Source organism: Chelonia mydas, chromosome 2 (genome assembly GCF_015237465.2).
Source record: "Chelonia mydas isolate rCheMyd1 chromosome 2, rCheMyd1.pri.v2, whole genome shotgun sequence".
NCBI lineage: Eukaryota > Metazoa > Chordata > Testudines > Cheloniidae > Chelonia > Chelonia mydas.
Window position 1 is genome coordinate 180,965,858 of NC_057850.1, and position 24,940 is coordinate 180,990,797.

At 44.1% G+C, this 24,940-nt stretch overlaps 1 protein-coding gene across 17 annotated transcripts in view; it reads left to right on the forward strand.

Annotated features, from left to right (window-relative positions):
- LOC102939317 (myosin VIIA and Rab interacting protein) overlaps window positions 1–24,940 on the forward strand; it is a 418,560-nt gene that overhangs the window by 215,888 nt on the left and 177,732 nt on the right. For 16 of the 17 annotated variants that reach the window (XM_043540746.1, XM_043540753.1, XM_037890216.2 and 13 more), the window contains one exon: window positions 18,622–18,843. The exons of the other annotated variant lie outside the window; for it this stretch is intronic. In XM_043540746.1, coding sequence (XP_043396681.1) covers window positions 18,622–18,843 — 222 coding nt within the window. The remainder of the gene's footprint in view (window positions 1–18,621; window positions 18,844–24,940) is intronic. 17 annotated transcript variants of the gene reach the window in all.

Below are 24,940 nucleotides of genomic sequence, written 5' to 3' on the forward strand. Positions count from 1 at the left end.
TATGTATATTTGTCAGAGGGTGGCTGGCCCCAGTAAATGAGGTAAGTCCAGCTCCCCTTGCCAGAGCAGGTGCTCCCATTTGACCAGTCTGCCGGTCAGGATATCACCTGACGGCTATCCCCTGGGTCCTAGAAAGCAGACACACCCAGTGAATGAGTGGGGGAATCTCAGTGAGTCGGAGCAGGTGAAAGCTGCCAGGGACCAAGGGTCTGTGGAAGGTCCCAGAAGGAAGCCGAAGGTGTTTCCTGGGGAAAGGCTGAAGGAAAGGAGAACAGCAAGAGGGGTTTTTTGGCTGACTTCAGTGAGCCAGAGGGCAGGAGAGGGCTGAAGGCAGGAGGAGCAGCCCCTGAGGGTGTTGCCTGCTGGTTCTAAGCTGGAGCCAAGGATTGTAGAGGATTGAAGGCAGGGGAGCAGCAGAGGAGCTTAACCACTGACATATTCAGGGCCAGAGAGCTGGACCCAGAGGAACCTTGAGAGGGCTGGGGGGAGTGAGGGGTGCTCCCCTAGCAAGAAGGCTCCCAGGAGAGAAGCTGCGGGGGTTTTGCGGGGAAGAGCGGGGTTGCACTCCAGCTGGAATGGCTAGTGTGGTTGTCCTGGTACGAGGACTGGAGAGGACTATGCTGGAGAGCTGGGATGTGGTGAAGGATGCCGGGGTGTGGTGAGGAACTCTGGGGCTATATATTGCATGTACTGTTTGGACTATGCGGGGAAATTCTGGATGACAGTAAAAGGACTTCTGTTATGATTTTTGTGCGCAAGATTTTTGTAATAAATGGATCACAGGCTGTATTTGTATCTTCCCACAAGGGCTAAATTTATTTATTCTTAGTAATAAACTATGGATTATTTGTAGGGAATCAAAAGGAGGGAAGTGGAGGGTAGGCACAATTTTTGCGCTGCAGCCTGTCAAAAGGGGGCGCTCCAGGTGAGGCTGCTGTAGGACAATGTCACAAAAAATAATAAAGCTGCCTTTGTCAGTGCATACTGCGGTGCTGACCTGCCTAAGTGCAGTCCTCTGACGCTGCCTGCTTCTGATGCCTTAAAAGCTGCTTCCTCAGCAAGCTGTTCTGCTTACCAGACTGCACGGTCTGGGTGATGGCTCAAGGGGGATATGCTGGACTTCCACATGCCAACATGAGGAAAGTAACAACTGTTTATTGATAATGAAATGGATAATAACACAAATCTGCACTGCCAGAGGGTTTCTAAACACATTTTTTCTTCCCTAACTATGTGTGTGCATGCATTTTCTCTCTCTCTCATATGTCTATGTGAAATCTTTCCTTATCTGCCATGCCTCTCATATCTGCTGGTATGACTTTTATTCCACTTCTAAATAAAAACAATAATCTAGGCATTAGAGATGGGTCTGAAGCAATACCAAACACGCCAGGAATTTTCGTGTATTCAGATTTTAATCAGCTGAACCTGCATTCAAGCAGGGATATTCAAAATCTGGTTCCAAATTTTGTAGCTTGAGCTGGTGGTTGTTAAGTGTGCAGATTCTCCTCTGGCTTAACCACAGACCCCTCTGCAGATTCTCAGGCTATGCTCTATGGTGCAAATTCCTGCTGATAGGAGGGCCGTATAACTCCTAGATTATGCAGATCTGTGTAATTTTTTTCTAACTTACTTTTTGGCATTGCTCTTGGTTTGCTGATGCATAAAGGCATCTGTCGTCTTATTTCTGAAAGACAGTAAAGTAATTATTTTATGGTGGGTTGCATCACATTATTCTGGACTGTGGGTATCTATGCACATCAGTATTACAGATACTTTAAATAAAGTGGTGGTCAGAAGTTTTTTGTGACATAAATGACACAATGTTTTGATGCAGTATAAGATGAAAGATTGAAAAGTGTGAGAAAATCCTAATGAAAAGATGCAGTATGGCAGCAATACATTTGTCATTTTTACACATATGCGCTGAATTTGGAGCTGCTCGGTAATAATTTATGAATACTGTATATTGACCTGGTTTTTGGAATGTTTACTGTGTGACTATGCTGGGTTAAATCAACAGAGCTGTTGGGAAAGCAAGCGGAAGGGGAAACAGTGGCTCCAGATAAGCCACTCTGTAGGGCATCAAGAGACAGTACCCAAGCTATTAGCTGGGAGAATTCTACTTCCTGGCTCCAGCCAAGTTACAAAACTTATTTTGCCATGCTGGGCCAATGCTGGGAAACAGAAGGATTATAGCAATTAAAAAGACTCTGTCCAGAGAAGGGACAGTTGTTGGGGAGCTGTTCCAACAGAGAAAAGTATCCGCTGGGGTGTCTTAGGAAGTTAGGCCTGCCTAGGCTGTCAGCAAGGCTTAGGAAACCTTTATAGACTTTATTGTTTTAAAATCCTTTTTCACTAAATGCTTTGTTCCCACTGTTTAAAATAAACAATAATTTGGTTTTAAGGAGGCTGTTGAGTCGTCATATTCACCAGAGGTCACAGATTCCTGAAGAACTGCAGGTGTCAAACCCAGTTGGACCCACAGGGGAAGCACAGTTGACACACAGGGTAGTCAGGGTATGTCTACACTATGAAATTAGGTCGATTTTGTAGAAGTCGATCTTTAGAAAGTGATTTTACACAGTCGATTGTGTATGTCCCCACTAAGTGCAGTAGGTCGGCGAAGTGCGTCCTCAATACCATGGCTAGCATCGACTCATGGAGTGGTGCACTGTGGGTAGCTATCCCACAGTCCCTGCTGCCCACTGGAATTCTGGGTTAAGCTCCCAATGCCTGATGGGGCAAAAACATTGTCGTGGGTGGTTTGGGGTACATGTCATCAGTCTTCCCTTCCTCCTTGAAAGCAACAGCAAACAATCGTTTCACACCTTCTTTTTTCCTGGGTTACCCATGTAGACGCTATAGCATGGCAAGCATGGAGCCCACTCAGCTCAGCGCTGCTGTTGTGAGCATTGTAAACACCTCACGCATCATCCTGCAGTACGTGAAGAACCTGGCTAGGAGATGCCAGCACGAGGACGATTGTGAGGAGGACATGGACACAGACGTTCCTGAAAGCACAGGATGTGGCAGTTGGGACATCATGGAGGCAGTGGGGCAGGTTGACACAGTGGAACGCCGATTCTGGGCCCAGCAAACAAGCACAGACTGGTGGGACCGCATAGTGTTACAGGTATGGGATGATTCCCAGTGGCTGCGAAACTTTCACATGTGTAAGGCCACTTTCATGGAAGTATGTGAGTTGCTTTCCCCCGCCCTGAAGCACAGGAATACCAAGATGAGACCTGCCCTGACAGTTGAGAAGCGAGTGGCGATAGCCCTGTGGAAGCTTGCAGTGCCTGACTGCTATCGGTCAGTCGAGAATCAATTCGGCATGGGCAAATCTACAGTGAAGGCTGCTCTGATCCAAGTAGCCAAGGCAATCAGTGACCCTCTGCTAACCATAGCAGTGACTCTGGGAAATGTGCAGGTCATAGTGGATGGCTTTGCAGCAATGGGGTTCCCTAACTGTTCTGGGGCGATAGACGGAACGCATATCCCTATTTTGGCACCAGACCACCTTGCTAACCAGTACATAAACCGCAAGGGGTACTTCTCAATGGTGCTGCAAGCGCTGGTGGATCACAAGGGACGTTTCACCAACCTCAACGTGGGATGGTCGGGAAAGGTGCATGACTCTCACATCTTTAGGAACTCCGGGCTGTTTGAATAGCTGCAAGAAGAAACTTTACCTTTGGGGATGTTGAAATGCCAATAGTTATCCTTGGGGACCCAGCCTACCCCTTGCTCCCATGGCTCATGAAGCCGTACACAGGCAGCCTGGACAATAGTAAGGAGCAGTTCAACTGTAGGCTGAGCAAGTGCAGAATGGTGGTAGAATGTGCCTTTGGACATTTAAAAGCTCGCTGGCGCTGTTTGCTGAGTAGGTTAGATCTCAGTGAAACCAATATTCCCATTGTTATTGCTGCTTGCTGTGTGCTCCGTAATATCTGTGAGAGTAAGGGGGAGACATTTATGGCAGGGTAGGAGGTTGAGGCAAATCGCCTGGCGGCCAATTTTGAACAGTCAGACACCAGAGCGATTAGAAGAGCACAGGTAGGTGCACTGTACATCAAAGAGGCTTTGAAAAACAGTTTCATGTCTGGCCAGGCTACGGTGTGAGAGTTGTGTGTGTTTCTCCTTGATGCAAAACTGCCCCCTTTGTTGAATTTACTTCCCTGTAAGCCAATCCCCCTCCCCCCTTCGGCCAGAGCTGGCAAAGGAAATAAAGTCCCTATAGTTTTGAATCCATGCATTCTTTCTTTATTAAAAAAAAAAAAAGGGGGTGGTGGGGGGAAGGAGATCACTGACAAGGTAGCCCAGGTGGGGTGGGGGAGGAGGGAAGGAGAAGGCCACATTGCTTATTGTAGCCACACTACAAATCAAAGCTGTTTGAATGACAGCCTTCTGTTGCTTGGGCCATCCTCTGGAGTGGAGTGGCTGGTTGCCCAGAGCCGCCTCCCCCCCCCCCCCTCATTCTTGGGCGTCTGGGTGAGGAGGATATGGAACTTGGTGAGGAGGGCAGGCAGTTATACAATGGATGCAGTGGCGGTCTGTGCTCTTGTTGCCTTTCCTGCAGCTCCACCAGACGCCTGATCATGTCCGTTTGTTCCCCCATTAGCCTCAACATCTCCTCCTGCGTGTTCTGATCACTCCCACTGAATGTTTTCCTGGTCTCTGCCACCAAATGCCTCTGTTCATTCAGCTGTGCCCTATCAGTGCGGGAGGACTGCATGAGCTCGGAAAACATGTCATCGCAAGTGTGGTGTTTTTCACCTTCTAATATGCAATAACCTCAGGGACGGAGTTGATATGGGGAAACTTTTGCACCTGCAGGGGGGATAAAAAAGGAGAGTGAAATTTTAAGAAGATATATTTCTGAAAACAGAAGGAAGGCTCTTTCACAGTGAATCAAGCAATTCACAGCAGACAGCACATGTGCTTTAGGTACAAGGTCGCATTTTGCCTTTTATATTGAGCACCTGCTGGTATGGTAACATATCACACACAGCTGGGCAACAGGATTCCATTTCCAGGCAGCCATGGTAAGCCAAAGGATACGCGGGGTTGGCTTCTTCTGCCTTCATAACATGGGAATGGTTTTAAACTGCAGCACCCTCCTTTCCCATAGCAAGCAATGCCAGTTGGGTTTGCCGTTTAAAAGGAGGGGCTGTGGATTTGGGTTGGATGTGCAGCACACTCCTCCTCTCACTGCATTCTATTCTCCGGGATGATCCCTTTTAGCCAAGCACAAACAGCCCAGTACGAATGGGGTCCTTTTACTGTTCCCTTACAAAAATTCCCCTATTTCAACCAGGTGACCATGAATGATATCACTCTCCTGAGGCTGACACAGAAAGATAAAGACCGACTTTTGCATGAATGTGACCAAAACCCAGGACCATTCGCTGCCATGCTTTGTGCTGCAGTGATTCCAGACTACTTGCTACTGGCTTGGTGTGGTAAAGTGTCTTATTGTGGAGGATGAAATAAGGCAGCCCTCCCCAGAAACCTCTGCAAAGGCTTTCAGAGTACCTCCAGGAGAGCTTCATGGAGATGTCCCTGGAGGATTCCCGCTTCATCCCCGGGCATGTTAACAGACTTTTCCAGTAGCTGTACTGGCCGCGAATGCATCCCAATTCTTCAGGGCAAATCAAACATGAAACACAATTACTTTTAACCCCTGTAGTGTAGTTACGAATGTCCACTCACCAGAGGTGCCTTCTCTGCCTTCAGGATCTGGGAACCCGCCTTGGGAGGGTATTGGCTCCAGGATGAATAAAAGGTCCTGGCTGCTGGGGAGAACAGATTCTCCACTTGCCTGCTGCGCATTCTCCTCCTCCTCCTCTTCCTCATCCATAAAATCCTCTTCCGTGTTGCGTGAGACTCCCCTCCCCTTACAGGTGTCCATGGACAGTGGTGGGGTACTGGTAGGGTCCCCCCTAGAATGGCATACAGCTGATCATAGAAGCGGCATGTATGGGGCTCTGACCCAGAGCAACCATTTGCCTCCTTTGTCTTTTGGTAGGCTTCCCTGAGCTTCTTAACTTTCACGCAGCACTGCTGTGTGTCCCTGTTGTAGCCTCTGTCCACCATGTCCTGTGCGTTTTTGGCATATATATTAGCATTTCTTCTTTTTGATCGGAGTTCTGCCTGCACAGATTCTTCTCCCCATACACCAATCAGATCCAGTATCTCCTGTTCGCTCCATGCTGGAGCTCGTTTGCAATTCTGGGACTGCATGGTCACCTGTGCTGCTGAGCTCGCCATGCTGACCAAACAGGAAATGAAATTCAAAAGTTCCCGGGGCTTTTCCTGTGTACCTGGCTAGTGCATCGGAGTTGAAAGTGCTGTCCAGAGTGGTCAAATTGGAGCACTCAGGGATAGCTCCCGGAGGCCAATACCGTCGAATTGCACAACGCTACCCCAAATTCCACCCAAGAAGGTCGATTTTAGCGCTAGTCTCCTCATCGGGGAGGAGTACAGAGTCGATTTTAAGAGCCCTTTAGGTCGACAGAACGGGGTTGGTTGTGCAGCTGCATTGCTTATGAAATCGACCTCACGCGGCTAAATTCGACCTAACCTCATCGTGTAGACCAGGGCTCAGAGTGGGAGAATTGCAGAACTCTAATCCAGGAGAGCTAAAAGCATGAGAGGTTTGACACCTGAGAGAGTGCACTCAGAGAGACCAGAAAGAGGATAATAGAGCTACAGGTAGCCCTGTGGCCATGACAACATAGATAGAGATACTTTTACAATGACGTTCTGGTACTGATTGTAAATGCAATTAATTAATTTGTGAAGGAGAAAACTCAGTCTTCAACAAATCTAGCTGAACCCAACATAGAAACCTCCCCTCCCCCCCACCACACACGCACTGTTAGAAATGTGAGAAAACGAGGTGAGCACAGGAACAGTAATATATAGTAACAGCTATATAGAAATAATAGTTCTGAGCAATTTCTTTAGAAGTATACTTTGGGTGTTGCTATACAGAATAATAATATAAGGATGGGGAAATGTATGCTGAGATTCTGAGTTACACTGACTGGTAACTGGGGTCAAATAAACTGCTGGTGTAAGCAGGCAAACTGCCATTGATTTCATTGGAGTTGTACTTCAGCAGATAATTTAACCCTTTATGGCTTAGGTTGTAGAGAGGCAGAAAATCAAGCAAATCTGCTGAAAATAGTTAAATATCCGAGGGTCAGTCAAAGAAAAGTGGAATGATAATAAGGTGTAGTACAGGGGTGGGCAAACTACAGCCCAGGGGCCACATCCGACCCTCAAGCTCCCGCCGGGGAGTGGGATCAGGGTCTTGCCCCGCTCTGCGAGGCTCCCAGAAGCAGTGGCATGTCCCCTCACTGGCTCCTACGCATAAGGGCAGCCAGGGGGCTCCACGCACTGCCCCTGCGGCTCCCATTGGCTGGGAACTACAGCCAATAGGAGCTACAGGGGTAGTGCCTACAGATGGGGCAGTGCGCAGAGCCTCATGGCCGCGTCTTTGTGTAGGAGCCGGAGTGGGGACATGCAGCTGCTTCGGGGAGCCACTTGAGGTAAGCGCCCCCCAGAGCCTGCACCCCTGACCCCCTCCCATGCCCAATGCCTGCCCCAGCCCTGATCCCCCTCCTGCCCTCTGAATCTCTTGGTCCCAGCCTGGAGCACACTCCTGCACCCCCCCCACACCCCAACCCCCAATTTCATGAGCATTCATGACCCGCCGTACAATTTCCATACCCAGATGTGGCCCTCGGGCCAAAAGGTTTGCCCACCCCTGGTGTGGTAGAATAATGCAAAGGAAAAGATAACGTAAGTTATAGAAGGATACTAGGAAGGCAAAAAACTGGGAAGCGAAGAACACATTTCAGGTTGAAAAATGGGTAGGTTACGTTACATATAGGGAGATAAAGAGACAAGTAATATAAAAAGTTTATATAAATGTAAATGTCCATATAAAATGTAAAAAGGAGAAAAATTCTACAGAGGGATTTAATTAGGGTATTAAAAATGCAATGGTGCTATGCTGCTAGGTCTTTTGGATTTTTAATGGGACAGTATATTGTACTATGCATATCTGTTTTATGGGATGGAAATGTAATATGGATAAAATAAATATTTTATTAATAAAAACTTACAATTTATAGGGATTTTAATGTCAGGAATTACTACTTTTTAAAAAGGGAAAAATTTGTAATGATATAGCGGCTGAATGAAAATACATTAGTACCATTTTAAAAAGAAAGGCAATCCCATGGTGTTTTAATTATGGAGATGCTAATAGTGGCTCCATATTAATGCTGTGTCCTAGTTGTATAAACACGAACATCTGAAACTAGGTTCACAACATTTAATTGCTTGGATCTCAATCATGCAAAGATGTTGACTTAAATGGGATTACTCAGCATGTGAAGTTAAGCATGTGTGTAAATCTTTGTAGAATTGGGACCTTACTGTTAAGATACAGATGAATATTTTGGGGAATGTTTTTGTTTTTTAAACCAAGAAACTCATTTACTTAAGGGAAATTAAACAGTCCATTTTTTGAAATTTTTGCCCTGAGTCTCTTTAAGTCCCTAAATCTGAAAAGACTACTTTGCTTGGAGACTTTAAACTTTCACATGTTCTTCCATAATTTTCAGAATAATCTATTGCATTAGAGCAGTTTATAATATTAAAAAAAAGCAGCTATAATTTTTTTTCTTTTTATTGTAAGTCAGGGAAGCTAATGAATAGTATGTCATTCATCAAAATTAGAGTACACAGCTTTATACATGATAGCATTTTCAAGAGGGGAGTAGAAGGGGATACATAAAATATATACTTGAAAAAAAATAGAACATGTTTTACAAATGCAAAATAGTCTGGCAAAATTTGAATGACAGGACAATGATTTCTGCTTCAAATCCTAGTGATTACATTAACCACTAAAGCTTTGCTCTGGAGATTTCTGACCTCATGAGAACCCCCCAAAAGATAGCTTTATAATTTACTTCCTGTTTCTTCTGCGTGTGTCAGCTTACCCGTATTCAAAACCCATTAGTCAAATGTGCTGCTCATGCAAACTGGGGGGCATTGAATGTATTCTGGGGAGGCATGAGAAGGCAGAATGGAGAGTGCTGGGCGCTGGTCATGTGCCCAGCTCTGAAGGCAGCACTGCTGTCAGCAGCAGCGCAAAAGTAAGGGTGGCATGGTATGATATTGGAGTACTTGTGGCACCTTAGAGACTAACCAATTTATCTGAGCATAAGCTTTCGTGAGCTACAGCTCACTTCATCGGATGCATACTGTGGAAAGTGTAGAAGATCTTTTATACACACAAAGCATGAAAAAATACCTCCCCCCACCCCACTCTCCTGCTGGTAATAGCTTATCTAAAGTGATCACTCTCCTTACAATGTGTGTGATAATCAAGTTGGGCCATTTCCAGCACAAATCCAGGGTTTAACAAGAAAGTCTGGGGGGGGGGGTGGTATATGATATGATATATGGTATGATATTGCCACCCTTACTTCTGCACTGCTGCTGGCAGCGATGCTGTTTCCAGAGCTGGCCAGCCAGAGAGCTATGTACTATATACTGAAATGGCTCTGTTTGAATGAATGCTTTACTGTTTTTAATATTTAGTGAGAGTTGCATGTTGATGTTTTATTTTTTAATCACTAATTGTACTTGTATGGCAGGACGGGATGCATAAACTACTACAGACACAACGAAGGGAGTTGCGATCAAATAAGTTTGAGAACCCCTGTTCTAATACAACAGGACAGCAGAAAATGGGGCTAAATATGTCTCTTTTAACAATTTACAAGTTTACATAGGAAGAAGAAAGAATTTAAAATAATATCAATATATTATTCATTTGCTTCTAATTGCAGTCCGACATGTCACTCATTTCCAACTGGTTATAAACACTAATCTGATGGCTGTACCAGCAACTGGAAAAAAAGCCAACTCCCTTTTAGAGAGATTGGTTCAGTGTCTATACAATGAAAAAGCATGAATCATTCATTTGGTGAAACTGCTTCCGCTGGCCATGAAATTGTTATGAGATTAGGTTAGAGACTAGCGCAGTTAGCGTGGGATTGATGTTGGGCATGTGGGCTCGCTTCTGATCTTGGTATTGGCTGAATCGATTCTCTCCCTTAGCAATGGCGTTGCCTGTTGTGCATTTTTGAGAAGACGGCACGTGTTAGGCACGCTGCCGTTCACAGGGCCCGTCAGCGGTGGAATTGGGTTAGCAACGATTAGCCGTGAGTTTCCACAACTTGGCCTTAATTACGTTTATTTTATGACGTTTAATAAAAGATACAAAGGCCTTTGGTGTACCTACACTTCCCGTTATCAGGAGCATATGTGAATGAACAAAATCCAATCTTTCCACTGGGTTGGATTTAAAAAAAAGAGAGAGACGGTATCCTGAATCCATGGTACATCCGTGGTGATCTGCAATCACTGTGCAGATAGTGATTTTTTTTTTAAAGCACCCTTCTCAGTAAGGTTTGAGCGTAATAATTTCAGTTGTTAAATGTACAGTACTCATCAGTCTCATAATATGAATTTACTCAGCCCTGGGCGTGATTTCTACATGCCCTTTATGGAGGGGTAGTATATGGGGGAATTCCAATCCCCAAAATGTCATGGTAAATGCTTGTTTAATATTCTTGAACTGACATTTATATTTGTTCTTCTTTTAATCTTAGAAAAGGCAAATTCTCGTTATCTACAGGCTCCAAAATCCTCCATTACCCTGTAAGACCTTTTCCCCGCACTAAATTGTGTTCTGGTTAGCTCACCAGTCATGATGCCTCTGCTTCAGCTGGTGCCTTATTGACAGTACTGGTACCACTGACACTCCTGCAGAAAGTGCTTCAGGCTTGAACTAGACACACTGGGTGGGATTTTCAAAAATGCTCAGCCTATTATCAGTCTATATTAAAATCCCATTGACTTCAATGGGGATAGTGTCAGGGCCAATGCTGAGCCTTTTGCAAATCCCATCTCTTGGGCCTGATTTTGATCTCTCTCTCTCTCTCTCTCTCTCTCTGGCTTCATACTGTTGTAATGCCATTGAACTTCAGTGGATTTACCCACAATTTACACCAGTGTGAATGAGAGCAGAATCAGCCCCTTTATCTCTGTGGTATTCCCTCTTAACCTTCTCAGCTACTTAACCTGCGCTTCAAGCCATCCGGTGGGATGTGGGTCTGCTGCTCTATCTTGGCGTTTATCTATCCGCCACACATTCTTCTCCGCCGGAGAACTGGCAGGATTTGGCAGCCAGGGTGGGCGAGCGGCTGCGGAGATGGACAGGCCTGCTCCGGTGTCTCTCCCTGCGAGGGAGGGCGCTGGTGCTGAACCAGCTAGTCCTGTTCATGCTCTGGCACCGGCTCAACACCCTGAGCCCAGCCCCGGGGGCTCCAGAGGATGGCCCTGGAGTTTTTCTGGCTGGGGCTGCACTGGGTCTCTGCAGGGGTCCTGAGTCTTCCCCTGGAGGAGGGAGGACAGGTCCTGGTCTGCCTGCGCAGCCAGGTCCATGTGTTCCGCCTCCAGGCCCTGCAGAGACTCCTTTATGGTGCAGGTAGTCCGGTGTGTAGCATGCCTTGGTGCATGCCTTCCTCCGCCGCCTCTGAGGGCTCCGATATGGCCGGCAGCTCTTTTTTTCTCCACCCGAGGGGCCTTCCACGAGACTTCTCAGAGCTGCTGGCCTTCTACCAGGACCTCCAGCAGACCTGGAAGCTCTTTTTGGCGACCAGGTCCTTTGTGGCCACCGAGGGGGCAGACCTCCTCACGGAGCCCCTGCTACCCAACCCCAATCTACATGTGCAGGTGGCGAAGTCTCCCTCAGTGCGCTGGAGGTTGGTCCTGGCAGAAACCACCAGAGTCGGAGACCTCCTGGACTACAACAGGGGGGACTGGGTGGCTCCCCATGTGCTTGGTTGACGCATGGGGCTCTCCACCCTTGCGACCCCCATGCACATACTCCAGGAGGTGGAGGTCACCTTGTCACCCGTTTCTCTGGTCTTCCTGCGAGAGGGCGCTCCCTGCCCACCCCTGACCTCCAGCCCGCCGGACATTTTTCTTCAGCCCCGGTTCTGCAAGCCTCCCCCCCGGCCTCCTCCTCCCACACGCCGAGCCGGCTGCACGTGCTGTAGCAGTTCGGTTCCAAACCGCGCCTAGAGTCCATCTGTAGACGCTCATGCTCCACACACACTGCACTTCCTCACCCTCGCATACTGCCCCGACACCAAATGGCAGGACTATCATCCACCTAAAGAGGGTTAGGAGCCCCGGTGGGCCAGCATTTATTCCACCTTGGTCACACGGCCCGCCGGGGACATCGGTCGGCGGCTCCTTCTTGGAGCCATGAGCACGGGCGTGCACCTGGCACAGTTCACCCCTATACCCGAGGCCTGCCCCTTTTGCGGTGTGAGGGAGAACCTGGCGCATGCCTATCTTGAATGCGCCAGGTTGCAGCCCCTATTCCGGCTCCTCCAGCACCTCTTGTTGAGGTTCTGGCTGTACTTTTCTCCGCACTTGTTCCTTTTTGCACACCCCACCCGTGGCCCCACGAAGTCGCGAAACCTCCTCGTCAGCCTCCTCCTGGCCCTGGCTAAAGTCTCCATCTATAACACCAGGAGGAGGATGCTGGACGAGGGGGTGCTCTGCAACTGTGGGGCCTATTTCGTTCCTCCCTCGTCTCACGCATCCCGGCAGAGTTCCACTGGGCAGTGTCCGCTGGCTCCCTTGATAGCTTTGAGGAGCAGTGGGTGCTGTCTGGAGTTCTCTGCTCAGTATCCTCATCTGGTACTCTCATTTTGAATCTATGACTTTCACTCCGATCCCTGTTTTTCATTAGTTGGGTCCAGTGGTCCCTCCCGCTAGGCCCACCTCCCGGGTTTTCCAAAAAACAAAAAACGCACCTTCTCAGCTACTAGATGAAGGAGTAACGTCTAGCTGTGACGTCCTGACCTTGCTGAAGTCAATAGGCATTTTGTCATTGACTTCAGTAGGACCAGGATTTTACCTTAGATTCTTTTGTAGCATAGGGAAGAAATACCACTTCTATGACCATTTTATAGAATTCACTTGGCGGGATCCTCATCCTCCTGCATTTACTTCTCTTTGTAAATGAAACAAATTAAAGATGAAGGGAAAAAAATTGAAAACTATCAAGCTGGTGGTAGAAGAACCCACGAACTGGAACAACATCATATGGGTTACAGACATAAAATGCTCAAGGAGAAAATAATCTTTTAGGGAAGAAATATCAGTAAGATAGTGGGGAAGAGAAGGGAATGGCAACTGAAACAATGGGACTATGAAATATTCTCCTTCCTGATTTCTGGTACAACAGTTTGCTGGCTTTATAACCACTTATTAGCTCCTTTGTGAATATTGAGACCCCAGGAACACACTGTTTTTTCCCTGTGGTTTTTTTGTACTTACACTGCACCCCCTGCTGTCGCATCCTTGATTGCTGCTGCTAAGTCAATACCCTGTGCACAGAACACAGATATAGCAAGTTCCCAGAAGGGTCCCCAAATGCAGACTGCTGTGTGTGTGTGCACACTAACACTGTCTTCTTTTGCAGGTTACTATACAATTTCAGAAATAGAGTGTGCTGATATGACAACAGATAGACAGAACATACCTGGGCATGTTTATCAAGGGATTCAGTAGATCTAAACAATATATGTTTTTGACTTTTTCCTGTATTTCATATCATTTTTCAGATATGCCTATTCAATATAGGGCAAACTCAGGGATTGATTTAAATGTGTACAATCCTATTTTTATAGCATAATTACTGTGGTGCTCACATCTATTGCTACCATTCAGTACAGAGAAGGTAAGTGCATATGGACTCTTCCAATTAATTCAAAAAGCTGCACAGGGAAATAGTTAGAACTGATGATGTGCAAGGAATTAGTAACTTGCTACCTGTGAGCCATATTTGGCCCTGATTTGCACCTCAGCAGCCCCACTTATTCCAGTACATTAGGGCTGAATTTGTTCCTGCATTTTCATAGAATTGTACATTAGCGCTCGAGAAGTCATCGAGTTCAACTTGCTGTGCTGAGGTGGGACCAATTGAACCGAGAGCAGTCGTTCTCAAACTTTTTTTCCACTGACCACTTGAAAATTGCTGAGAGTCTCGGTGGACCACTCCAATGATCTTTCCAAATGCTGTTTGTACCGTTAGTTAACTATTGTAAAGCGCTTTGGATAAAAGCACTATATAAAAAAAACCTTTATAATAATTAACGGTTTTTTTTTGTTCTACAAATAAAAGCACACAACTCATATTTTAATATCGGTAGTCTTACCTTTCTAATGTGATGGATGTGCCCTCTCTCCCCCACCGCGGTAGCCCCTGACCTGGGAAGGAGGGGGGGTCTCTCCCTCTCTCCCCTGCCACAGAGCTGAGCCTGGGCAGGAGGGCCATCTTTCCCTGGCAGCCACAGCCCTGAGCTGGGGAAAGTCGCCTCTTTCTCTGGCCGCTGCAGCCCTGCACGTTCCAAATTCCCTCCACCCCGTCTTCTCACCCCACTGCCTCCTCCCGCCTACCCTCTGTTCTCCCCCGCCAAGGCCACCACCTCACCTTACATGTACGTTTTCTCCAGGGTCCAGGCACCTAATTAGCGGCCCTTCATTCTCTCGTGTGCAGCCGCCCTGGTGCGCACCTTAGAGGAAACTATCCGCGGACCGCTGGAATGGAGCTCTCGGACCACTGGTTGTCCGCGGACCACAGTTTGAGAACCTCTGATCTAGACCATCCTTGTCAGTTGTTTGTCCAGCCTGCTCTTAAAAACCTCCAGTGATGGGGATTCCACAACCTCCCTTGGCAGCCTATTCCAGAGCTTAACTACTCTTACAGTTGGAAAGTTTTTCCTAATATCTAACTTAAATCTGTCTCGCTGCAGATTAAGCCTTTTGCTTTGCAGCAAGGGAGATTTAGGTTAGATATTAGGAAAACCTTTCTAAGGGCATGTCTATATTACAAACTTCTGATGATGCAAGTTAAGTGGGCATAAAGCCGCTGCAGTTAGTCTAGTGTGTGTGTGTGTGTGTGTGTGTGTGTACACTTGGCTCCTTGCGTCGGTGCTGTGCATACTCAATAGGAGTTCTTGTGTCAGTGCACAGTGAGGTGCACCATGGGTAAGTATCCCAGTGTGTAACTCGCCATTGTCTTTTGGGAAGTTTTGGCAATGCAGGGTTGGGCAGAAATGAGCCACATCTGGGAGACTGGCTCTGCGGGGTCAAGTTCCCATCATGCAACTTTCTCTGTCCCATAATGCCATGCCTGTCCCATAATGCCATGCCTATCCCATACTTTTTATGCTTATTTTTAAAATCCCAGTAACCTGCAGGGGATTTGTTGCTGTCCACCAGCTCTGACAAAAGTATGGAGCTTACACAGCTCTGCACGATTGTCATGAGTGTTGCAAGCACAGAATGCATGATCCTCTGGATTTGCAGAGCTGCAACAAGAGCCGGCACAATTTCCTTGAGGACAGACTGCTGTGGGAAATAGCGAGAAGAACCAATTCAGGATTGTTTGTGCCCACAATGGTAAATAGCTTGAGAACCTCTGAGCTAGAGCAGTTTTTTCTCAGCCTTTTCAGGCTGGTGACCCCTAACAGTAAGGATTATAGTACTGCACACAAAGAAAATCATACTTAGTAATGATAACTCAGTTGCCTGCATACTGTATTGGTGATGGAACAGATTGATATTTGGATCAGTCACTCAGATGCTATCGTCGTGGGAGGGGGATCCTATAAAGCAGACTAGATAGCTTTTATAACAACTCGCGGGAAATGAAGCAACATATTTTGAACTAGTACCTTTCATATAAGGATCACAATTTTGCTCTTCCTATCACCCAGAGGGTTTAGATACACTCAGTATTATTATATCTATTTTAAAGATGGGTAAAGTGAAGCATAGAGAATTTAGTGATATGTCCAAAGTCACTCGGCAAATAAATGGCAGAATTGGGAAGAAAATCCAGGAGTGCTGACTCCTGGTCTCATTCTTACCTCTAGCGTTGGCTCTTTCATCACAAGTATGTTGTTATGACTGTACTCAATTGGTTTCCAAATTACAATTACCTCTAATCTGTATAATCTGATTTGCACTACATATCTTCAGAGCACCAAGATACCTACTGTAACAGATCATAAATCTTAGTATTAGATAGTCAATCTGCAAATCTGGCCTTTTTTTTTTTTTTTTTTTTTTTTTTTTTTATATAAAGGTGGCTACACTCCTTCAGGACATTAAAAACAAATTGAAGCATGGCAGTGACAATGAATGTTTTTTACACAGTATGCAAAAAGAAAAAGAGGAAGGGAACCATCAATCAAAATTTAATCGAGAGAATTAGACCAAAAGCATTATGCTAAATAATGTTCCTAAACTGGCTTTTGTGTAGGATGACATGCCAGAAAACATCCACTACCCAAAGCAGTGACTGAAGTTAAATACATATTTTTTTACATAAACTGTCACAACAATGCCTTTTGGTTCAATCAGAAGAAGGAATGAATTTTAGTCTGACAATATAAGTGTACATTTCTATTTTCTAAAATACACAATTCTATAACAAAGTTCTGTGGCAGAGTTAGATTTGATGGTAGACATTTTGGATACCCTTGCCTCCTTTATATTAAAGATCCTTAGAAATGAATCACAAATTGAAAAAGACAATTTTGGCGGGGGGCTTCCTTTCTTCCTTCCCTTTGTGTGGCAGTGTAATGACTAACCACAATACTACAAATGGTTTTCCTCCCTTTACATTTCCCCCTCTTTAAATACAGTCTTCATGCTCACTCTTTAAACATAATGAGCCAAATTCATCCCTAGCATACCTACTGAGTTTGTGGTGTTACCCCAGGAATTAATTTGCTCCAGTTTACTCAGGCTAAACAAACAGTATTCACTTAACTTGTCCCTGTAAGTGATGTTCTCATGTCTGTTTGAACTGTGATATTTCTACTGGACATTCACAGAAATAAATAATTCCTCCTGGAAAACAAATGTCTTAAATAAAATAAGCCTTTCCTTTGGAACTGCATAGACATTCTTCTTATGCTTGATCTGCCTATCTGGTGTAACTAAGCAATACTGTATTCTTCAGCTGCTCCGAGATGGATCAATACCACCAGTGGCAAAGTAGGTCCGTGGTGTTAAATATTCAAAACATCTCATGTGCACGCAGAACTCAATTTAATACTAAGGTCTGTGTAATTTGGAAAATATACTCTCTATATCACTGATGTAATTGCATTCCTTTTAGACTTTAACTTTAGAATTGGTTTGTAAGGTTTTCACAAAATGGACTGTTTTCACTTTGAGTTATGAATTTGAGAGGTGGAAATGGCAGATAGAAAGATGAATAGCACCGTACTGAGGGCTTTTTAGAAACATTCCAAGCTTTGTTTACAATGATTTATATACTGAATCTTAAACCAATGTCTGAATACATATGCACTATCAAATACATATTTTTATCTTTTCTTTTAGCAATGGTGTAATAAAAAAGTGTTAATTTAAATTAAAGTCAATGAATCATCATTGTTTTCCTGTATATTAATCAACATGTCCTGCTTTAAATGAATTTTTGATATTATCCTAAGTTATCCTGGTCATACTAAATAATAAAGATCAGTCATTAGAAGTGGCCAAACTATTCATTATAGTATTATTCTATATAAATGTAGGCCATTTTTATTTAGGAAATTGGTACGAAACAATCCTGATTTTCTTGTAGTGTATGCATTGATCTTAAGTATTTGCTGAATAATTTTATTGACTATTTTGCAGCCTACACAGTATTTACAAACTGCTCACTTTAATTATATGCTGTTTCCTGTTTGTATTTTGTGCTCAGTCACTTAAGTCACATGTTATTGTTTTCACTCTTTGATTGGATGGCCAATATGTTTTAAATAGTAGAATAGCAAATAATGAATATCACACCTCTGGTATGAATTTTTGGATGAGTAAGCACTTGTGCCAAAGCTTATGGAGCTTTCAGGGTTTGGAAACATTTTAACTGATAACAAGTAGTTGGTCAAATATTTGCCCTGATTCAGCAAACTCTTTACATTTCATTGAAGTTGAGCATGTAATTAAGTGATTGGCTGAATTGGGACTCTTATTAATAATATAACCCCATGAATCTGATCAGTTTTTTTAAAATAATGTCCAGCCAGCTCTTTCACTTTTGTACAGTGCTTTTCATCTTCAAAGCATTCTAAAAACAGCAATGAATCTTCAAAAAAACCCCTACTAATTATTAACTGAAGAAGAGGCTCACATTCTCCTCTGTTACATCAGTTTAACTGTGTGAAGTCATATGGTTTGCTCCAGAGCATGGTCCAGGGCGTTGGTGACTTGCCCAAGTGCACAGTTAGAGGCATGATTCGAATGCAGACGCTCCTGATTCCTGTTCTGTGGCCAGACTATGCATTTCTGTCATGCATTTTTCCCATAGAAGGTTGTTTTGGGGGCCTGATGCGGTTGTAGGAAGGGGGCTATATGATGTACAGAGAGAACTCCAAATGGAGTACTATTTTGATTTGTCTTTTTGTTCCTTTTTTTTGGTTCCAGTGAAATGAAGCAGAAACTTGACGAAGAGGGTAACAAGTGCAGCATCCTTTCTAAGCAGCAGAAGTTTAATGAGCACTGTTGCATTCGCTGTTGCTCTCCTTTTACATTTCTCATCAATAGCAAGCGGCAGTGCCAAGACTGCAAATACAACATCTGCAAGAACTGCAGCTCCTATCAGAAGAAGGATAAGGCATGGCTCTGCAATGTCTGCCAGCAGGCTAGGTAGGTGCATATTGTACCACTGCCAGGTAAAGAACAGCTGGACTGAAATCTTGACTTGACCTTTCCTCCTATTCCCTCTCTTTGTCAGCAGTTAACAATGATTAGGTGAAAGACCTAAGAGACAGAATACTCTGGAGTGTCTAGAAGTTGTTGTTAAGGATTCCTTTGGGCCAGGAATGTTTTATTCTAAATCTGCTTTGCTGGATTGATAAACCAACAAGCACTAATTGGATTTAGTCTGCATAAGGGGTGTGATCGTTAAGTATCTAGATTACTAATGTAAGCACCGATGGTTATAAGGTGGCCAGCCATTTTGCAGCAATCACTTGAGAATAAGGCAGGGAGGGTGAAGAAGGGTCTCTCTCTCAGTAGATTATCCTGCAGTGAATTTGTCTGGAATGCTTTTCTAAATGACAGACTTTCCGTAGAACACTAAAAGCTTCAAAAATACACTCCAAACAATACTGTCATGTTCACAACTGGGACTAGTTCAAAAAATGCTGCCTAATGGAACCTTGGCTAGAATTGCTTCCCCACCCCTTGGGCCTGAGATAACCCACCCTTTTAAGACCACATGAAAAAAACCCCAAACCAGTAAAAAGAGCCAGCCCACATAAAACAGCTCTTCAGGGGCAATCTTCCTGGCAGGCATTTGATCTTGCATGGTTCCATTTCAATTATGGTAGTTTAAATAAAACAAACTTGGCTCAGGATGGCCAGGTAATCTCAGTCCTCTTCTCTACTGGTGGGGAAAAGGATAAAGGAGACCACCGTGATCCATTTTCCAGGGTCCAATCCACTCCTGTCTAAGAGGAAGCACTGCTGTTTCTTGTCAGGAGCTCTAGTGGGTTTTAGCCCACAAAAGCTTATGCCCAAATGAATTTGTTAGTCTCTAAGGTGCCACAAATACTCCTCATTCTTTTTGTTAGATATGAATAGCATCCCATGAACCACAGCTGTCAGCTCCACCATTTGCCTAGTTGCTTGGTCAGGTTCTGGTGCCCTGATGCAGCATGAAATATCCTTCTCTGCCTCCCTACAGCACAAAAAAGGGGAGCAGCAGGGGCATAGGGAGAAGAGGAAGCAGCAGCCCCCCACATCACGTTGAAGTCAGCATTTATATCAGTGCAATCCCATTGGGCTTGATTCTGAACTTATTTACAACCGTGTAGATCAGGAGTAATTCCAGTGAATTAAATAGGGTTGCACTTGTGTAAGTGAGATCAAATCAGGCACATTGTATTCCACGTAATATAAAAGCTGATAATAATATTGCTTGGTGGCCGTGTCATCTCTTTAACAGCTAGCAAATGCATTTGCCTACCTTCCGATGTTGGTGATCAGTCCTGAAAGAAGGTGTTGGTTTTTTAAATGGTGTGGGGTTTTCAGCTCCCCCGGCTTCCTCCACAGGGGACCCAGAGCCCCCTAAACTGCAGGAGGCACCCCCGGCCCTTGGGCGGACTTGCCCGGAGTTGCTCGGTCCCTCTCCACCCCGCCGCCAGCCCGCAGAACCACCCAAAACCGTCCAGCAGCCACCCAGGTAAGGCCTGGTCTGGCCTGGCCAGCCAGCGTAGACATACCAAGCTAGCTTTGATCTAGCTAGCTTGAATAGCAATAGCAGTGAAGCCATGGAAGACGCATGGGCTAGCTGCTCAAATACATACTCCGGTTCAGGGGCTGCCACCTCTGCTGGGCTGCTTCATTGCCATTGTTATTTGAGCTAGCTAGATCAAAGCCAGCTCAGGTGTTCCTATACATGCCATCTCTGATTGCGGGGTAGACCTATCCTAAGTCTCTTCCTGATGAATGTAGCAAATAAGGAATTCTTAGGCTACTGTGCTACCATGTCACCTCACATTTTTATAGAGGCTAAATTTTAAAAAATGAATACTGCGGTAGTTCCCTCTGATCACTTTTCTCCAGCAGTTACCTTAAACTGTTAATCAGTGCGGTGATCATCTACTGTGGATAAAGGTTATGTTCCTGCAGGTTAAAAACATACAGAGGAAACTAATAAAAGATAATCAGTGTGGCTAGTTCAACAGGATATTTGGTTGTTATCTAATACAAAGCAAGAATATAGAATAGCTCTTCGGTCTGTCTACCTGCATTTTGTCCCTTTGTACTCAGACTATGTTAAGTAAAGAGGAGGATTTTGTGGGTAGTGTAGATAGCTATGGAGTAGATGCAATAAAACATGAGCAAATAAAAAAATAACTGCCTTTTTGTTAAGGGTTATTTTAGCTAGAGAGAATGAAATGCTGCTGCTGTGTTCTAAAGTTTAGTTTCAAAAGCTTAAACCTTATGAAATCTGTCTAATTTCAAACTTGAACCTAGGAATTAGGTTTCATCAAAATCTGGTCTTTGACTTTTTGTTGAATGTTAAAACCAAATTTTTGACAGTTTTGAATAGGAATGATGTATTTTGTGCTTTTAATGGGGTTTTCTGTTAATACTTCAGTATCTATTGGTCATATCCCTATTCCCAACTTTCAATGTGGACAGAATCAAGTAATTTCATGAACCCACTTAGAAAATTTTTTCGCTTTGCGAAACTTCAGTGATGAAACACCCAAAATTCACAAAACGATGGGCAATATATTATAGAACGAAGTTCTCCTTTCTGCAGTCCAGACAGGTTCAGACAAATATAAAACTCTAAACTCAGTAGGCATAAAATTATATGAATTGAAACTGCTAAAAAAGTGTAACAAAAATCAAAGTGAAACTCAGCTTGACAGCCATATATAGCTAACAGCTGTCAACTGAAAGGTTTTGACACAAATTGCATGAAGCACGCAGCAAAGTGGTGCAAAAGGCACCAAAAATACTGCTTTGTATTTCAAAGTATCCTGCAAAATTTTAAAAACTCTTGTGTATAGAAATATAGATCTATAGAGATGTTTTATATAGACTAGGTACAGATGTATTAAATGTTGCTGACCAGATATCTAGAATACCTGTTTTTTAGTTTGTTTATTTATTAGTAGCATTCTGTGAAGTGTTTATTTTTTACTGACAATTTATATTTACATCTACTGTCTCAAGGGGACAGAAATGCCTAACGTCAGCAGCTAGCTCATGGATCTCAATATCATGTGATGCTGGCTCTGAGATTGGTAGCACTGATGTTGCAAGAAGATCAATAAAATAACCAGGAGACTCCTCCCCTTTTATGCATAGATACAGTCATAACTGAAAGACTTTTTGCACTTTCAGCCTCTTTTTTATACTTTTTACTTTTAAAGGTAATGAGGATCAAAGGCCTTGCTTATGCAAGATGCTTCAAAATTCTGGGATTGTGGCTTCAGGCATAGCCCTCAGTTAGTGGTGATGCCGAAATGGCAATAAACTAGGAGGAACTATGAATCAGAGACGCAGCTCCGAGCTACTTCCTCTTCGCCTCCCGGGACAGTAATTTACTGCCAGCCTACAATAATAGATTACTGGCTCAATTACTTTGATCAAGGCTATGATTGGTCTTCACCCCACCTTGCCAATCTGTTTTGAGGAGGGAGAAAATAGAAGCTAGTATGGTTACTTGACTATGCATCTGCATTGTTGCGTAGGGATGTGAAAGGAGTTCTTACTCCCCGTTATTCCTGTGTGAACATTTTTAATCCAAATCACAGACTAGCTGTATAATGAAATATCTCTGTTCGTTCTTCTGAAGCTCTGCAATAATTTGAATGGATTCATTACACATACCTGCTGATTATTTTATTGTATGGTTCATTTATTTGTTGTACCTTTACCTCAGGAATAAAACTGAGGCCCTGCCTCCCGGAATCACAAGAGTAGTACCACTGAAGTTGACAGGGCTACTCATGTGGATAAGGGTTGCGGGGTTGGTCTCTTGTTTAACTCTGCTGAAATTAAGCCGTTAACGTACCATGGATTTTTGAGGGTTTTTTAAATTATTATTTTTAATGTTGTTGTTGACATGTTATGAAAACGTATTTGAGACATATAAATTAATAGATTTATTGGGGCTCTGTTGAGGATAACAAATTGATTTCTCCAAATTAGACAGGATAGTTTTAGGGTTTTTTCCCAGGTGTGTAGAAATCTCAACTGACACATTTTCAGAAACCGTGAGCATAGAAAACAGAATGAGCCACTTTCACTTAAGATTTTTTTATCATAAGAATACATTTTTTTTCCAGTTTTTGAAGGTGACTTCATTACTTCAATCTCCACTGCTGTCAAACTGGCACCTTTCTTGAATCATCTACCATGAGAACAGGCAATGATGCTAACTGGCCCTGCCACTGCACCTCTCTTCTGCCCTGTAAGGACCATCTCTAGAGATGAGATGTTTCCATGCTCATTCAGCCCTTGACTTCTCTCTTGAGGCTGCCAGTGGAGGTGCAGTCAGTGCCAGTTGTTTTTGTGAAGTGGACACCATTCTGCGAGGATCTGGTCTGAGACCATAAACTTGTTTCCAATAGGCTTCTGAGCAGCCTTAAGATAGTAATGATTTTCAGACTGCTAAACTGGGCTGTGTTCAAAATGGTAACCCAGAGGTAAAAGGATGCATGTCGCATACCAAACTCATAGGCCATTGAATGCCTAAATATGTCCTTTTTTAAAACGGTGTATTTGCTTATAACTGCTCACTGTCAATGCTGAATGGGGAGTTAGCAAATACCTATGATCCTCTGGTTAAATACTTCGTTTCAGAAGCATAGTACGGTGCAAAGGATAAGTGGTCCATTTTGACAGAGTTCTCTCAATTCACACCCTTAGTACAATGCTGTTCAGTCAGTACAGCGGGGCTTGGAGAGGAACATAAGGAAAATCTAAGCATCTTTTATAGAAGGACTTTTCAGAATGACACTAGGCTAATTTAAAAATAGAATTTGGGTCTGCCACCTTTTTTTCCCTTGACTGTGAGACTAAAGATTAATCAGTGTTACCATGTAACTTACTACACAACAAATCTGAAATCTTGATTCCAGACTCAGTGATGCTTCTCGCTGCTGCTTGATCAAAAACAGCTTTGGATTCTTGCAATTGGAGCTTTCTAATCATAGCTGATAACCCTGCACTGAAAAAGTACATGCTGCATCAAGCACGAAAAGAAGACACTCAAGAAAGCAGTTTGAAAATGTAATTTACAGAGATCTTAAACCAAATCCTTAAGGCACTGTTGGGTTGGCTTTGTAGTCTAGTTGAAAGAAAAGACTCAGGTCACGTGCTTGCTCCCCGGCCATGAAGTGTGGAGAGTGCTGAAGAGGAAATACTTTCAAACCAAAGGTACAGGGTTTGCTCTAGAAACACAACCCTTCCCTCTGGCCAATGCCTGGAACAATAATAAAAGACTCCAGAACACTGTATAATTAAATAATTAGTAAAAGTATACTTAATCATGCCTCTGTGGGGGGGGGCTCACCTAGATGACCTCTTGAGGTCCCTTCCAGCTCTATATTTCTGTTATTACCTCCAAGAACTATGCAAAAAATGTTAAGCACTTAAACCTTAGGAAATGGCAGAATTAAGGTTTCTCTGTGCAACCTTATTTCTGCCTTCCTGTGAACATGCATTATGATCACATGCCATTTATTTCCACTGGACCCCTGCCTCATTCAGCAAGTGGGTAGTTTTTCAATGTTTCAATAAATAAGCAACTGAGAACAGGATCTTAAATGTTAAGTGCTGGGAAACCTTAACTATTGGCAGCTACTAGCTCCATCTATAATAGAACAAAATGAATATTGTTAATGTCTTCAGTGGTGGGCAAGGCATGTGGTAAGAACTCATCTGGAAGCTTACACGCTTCCATTGCTGCTGGGTGACCCAGGTATGTTCTGGCGTTCCATTTATTGGAAGGAGTGTTTGCTGGGAAACTGCCGCTGGAAAACACTTACGTACCTTTAAACTTCAGAAAACAAAAGCACAGAGGAGCAAGTGTGACAGGCAGGTCATGTTTTCCTTTAAGCACAAACTTTCTCTGGCTCTTCTGCTTGCCATTAAAAAAAAAAATTCTAGCATTTTGCCCAAAGACACCCCTCTTAGAGCTGTGAACTCCTGCCTGCGGCAAGTGCTGTGCCTCAACATTATTTCCATACACCAGGCTTTGAGTCAACAAAAGGAT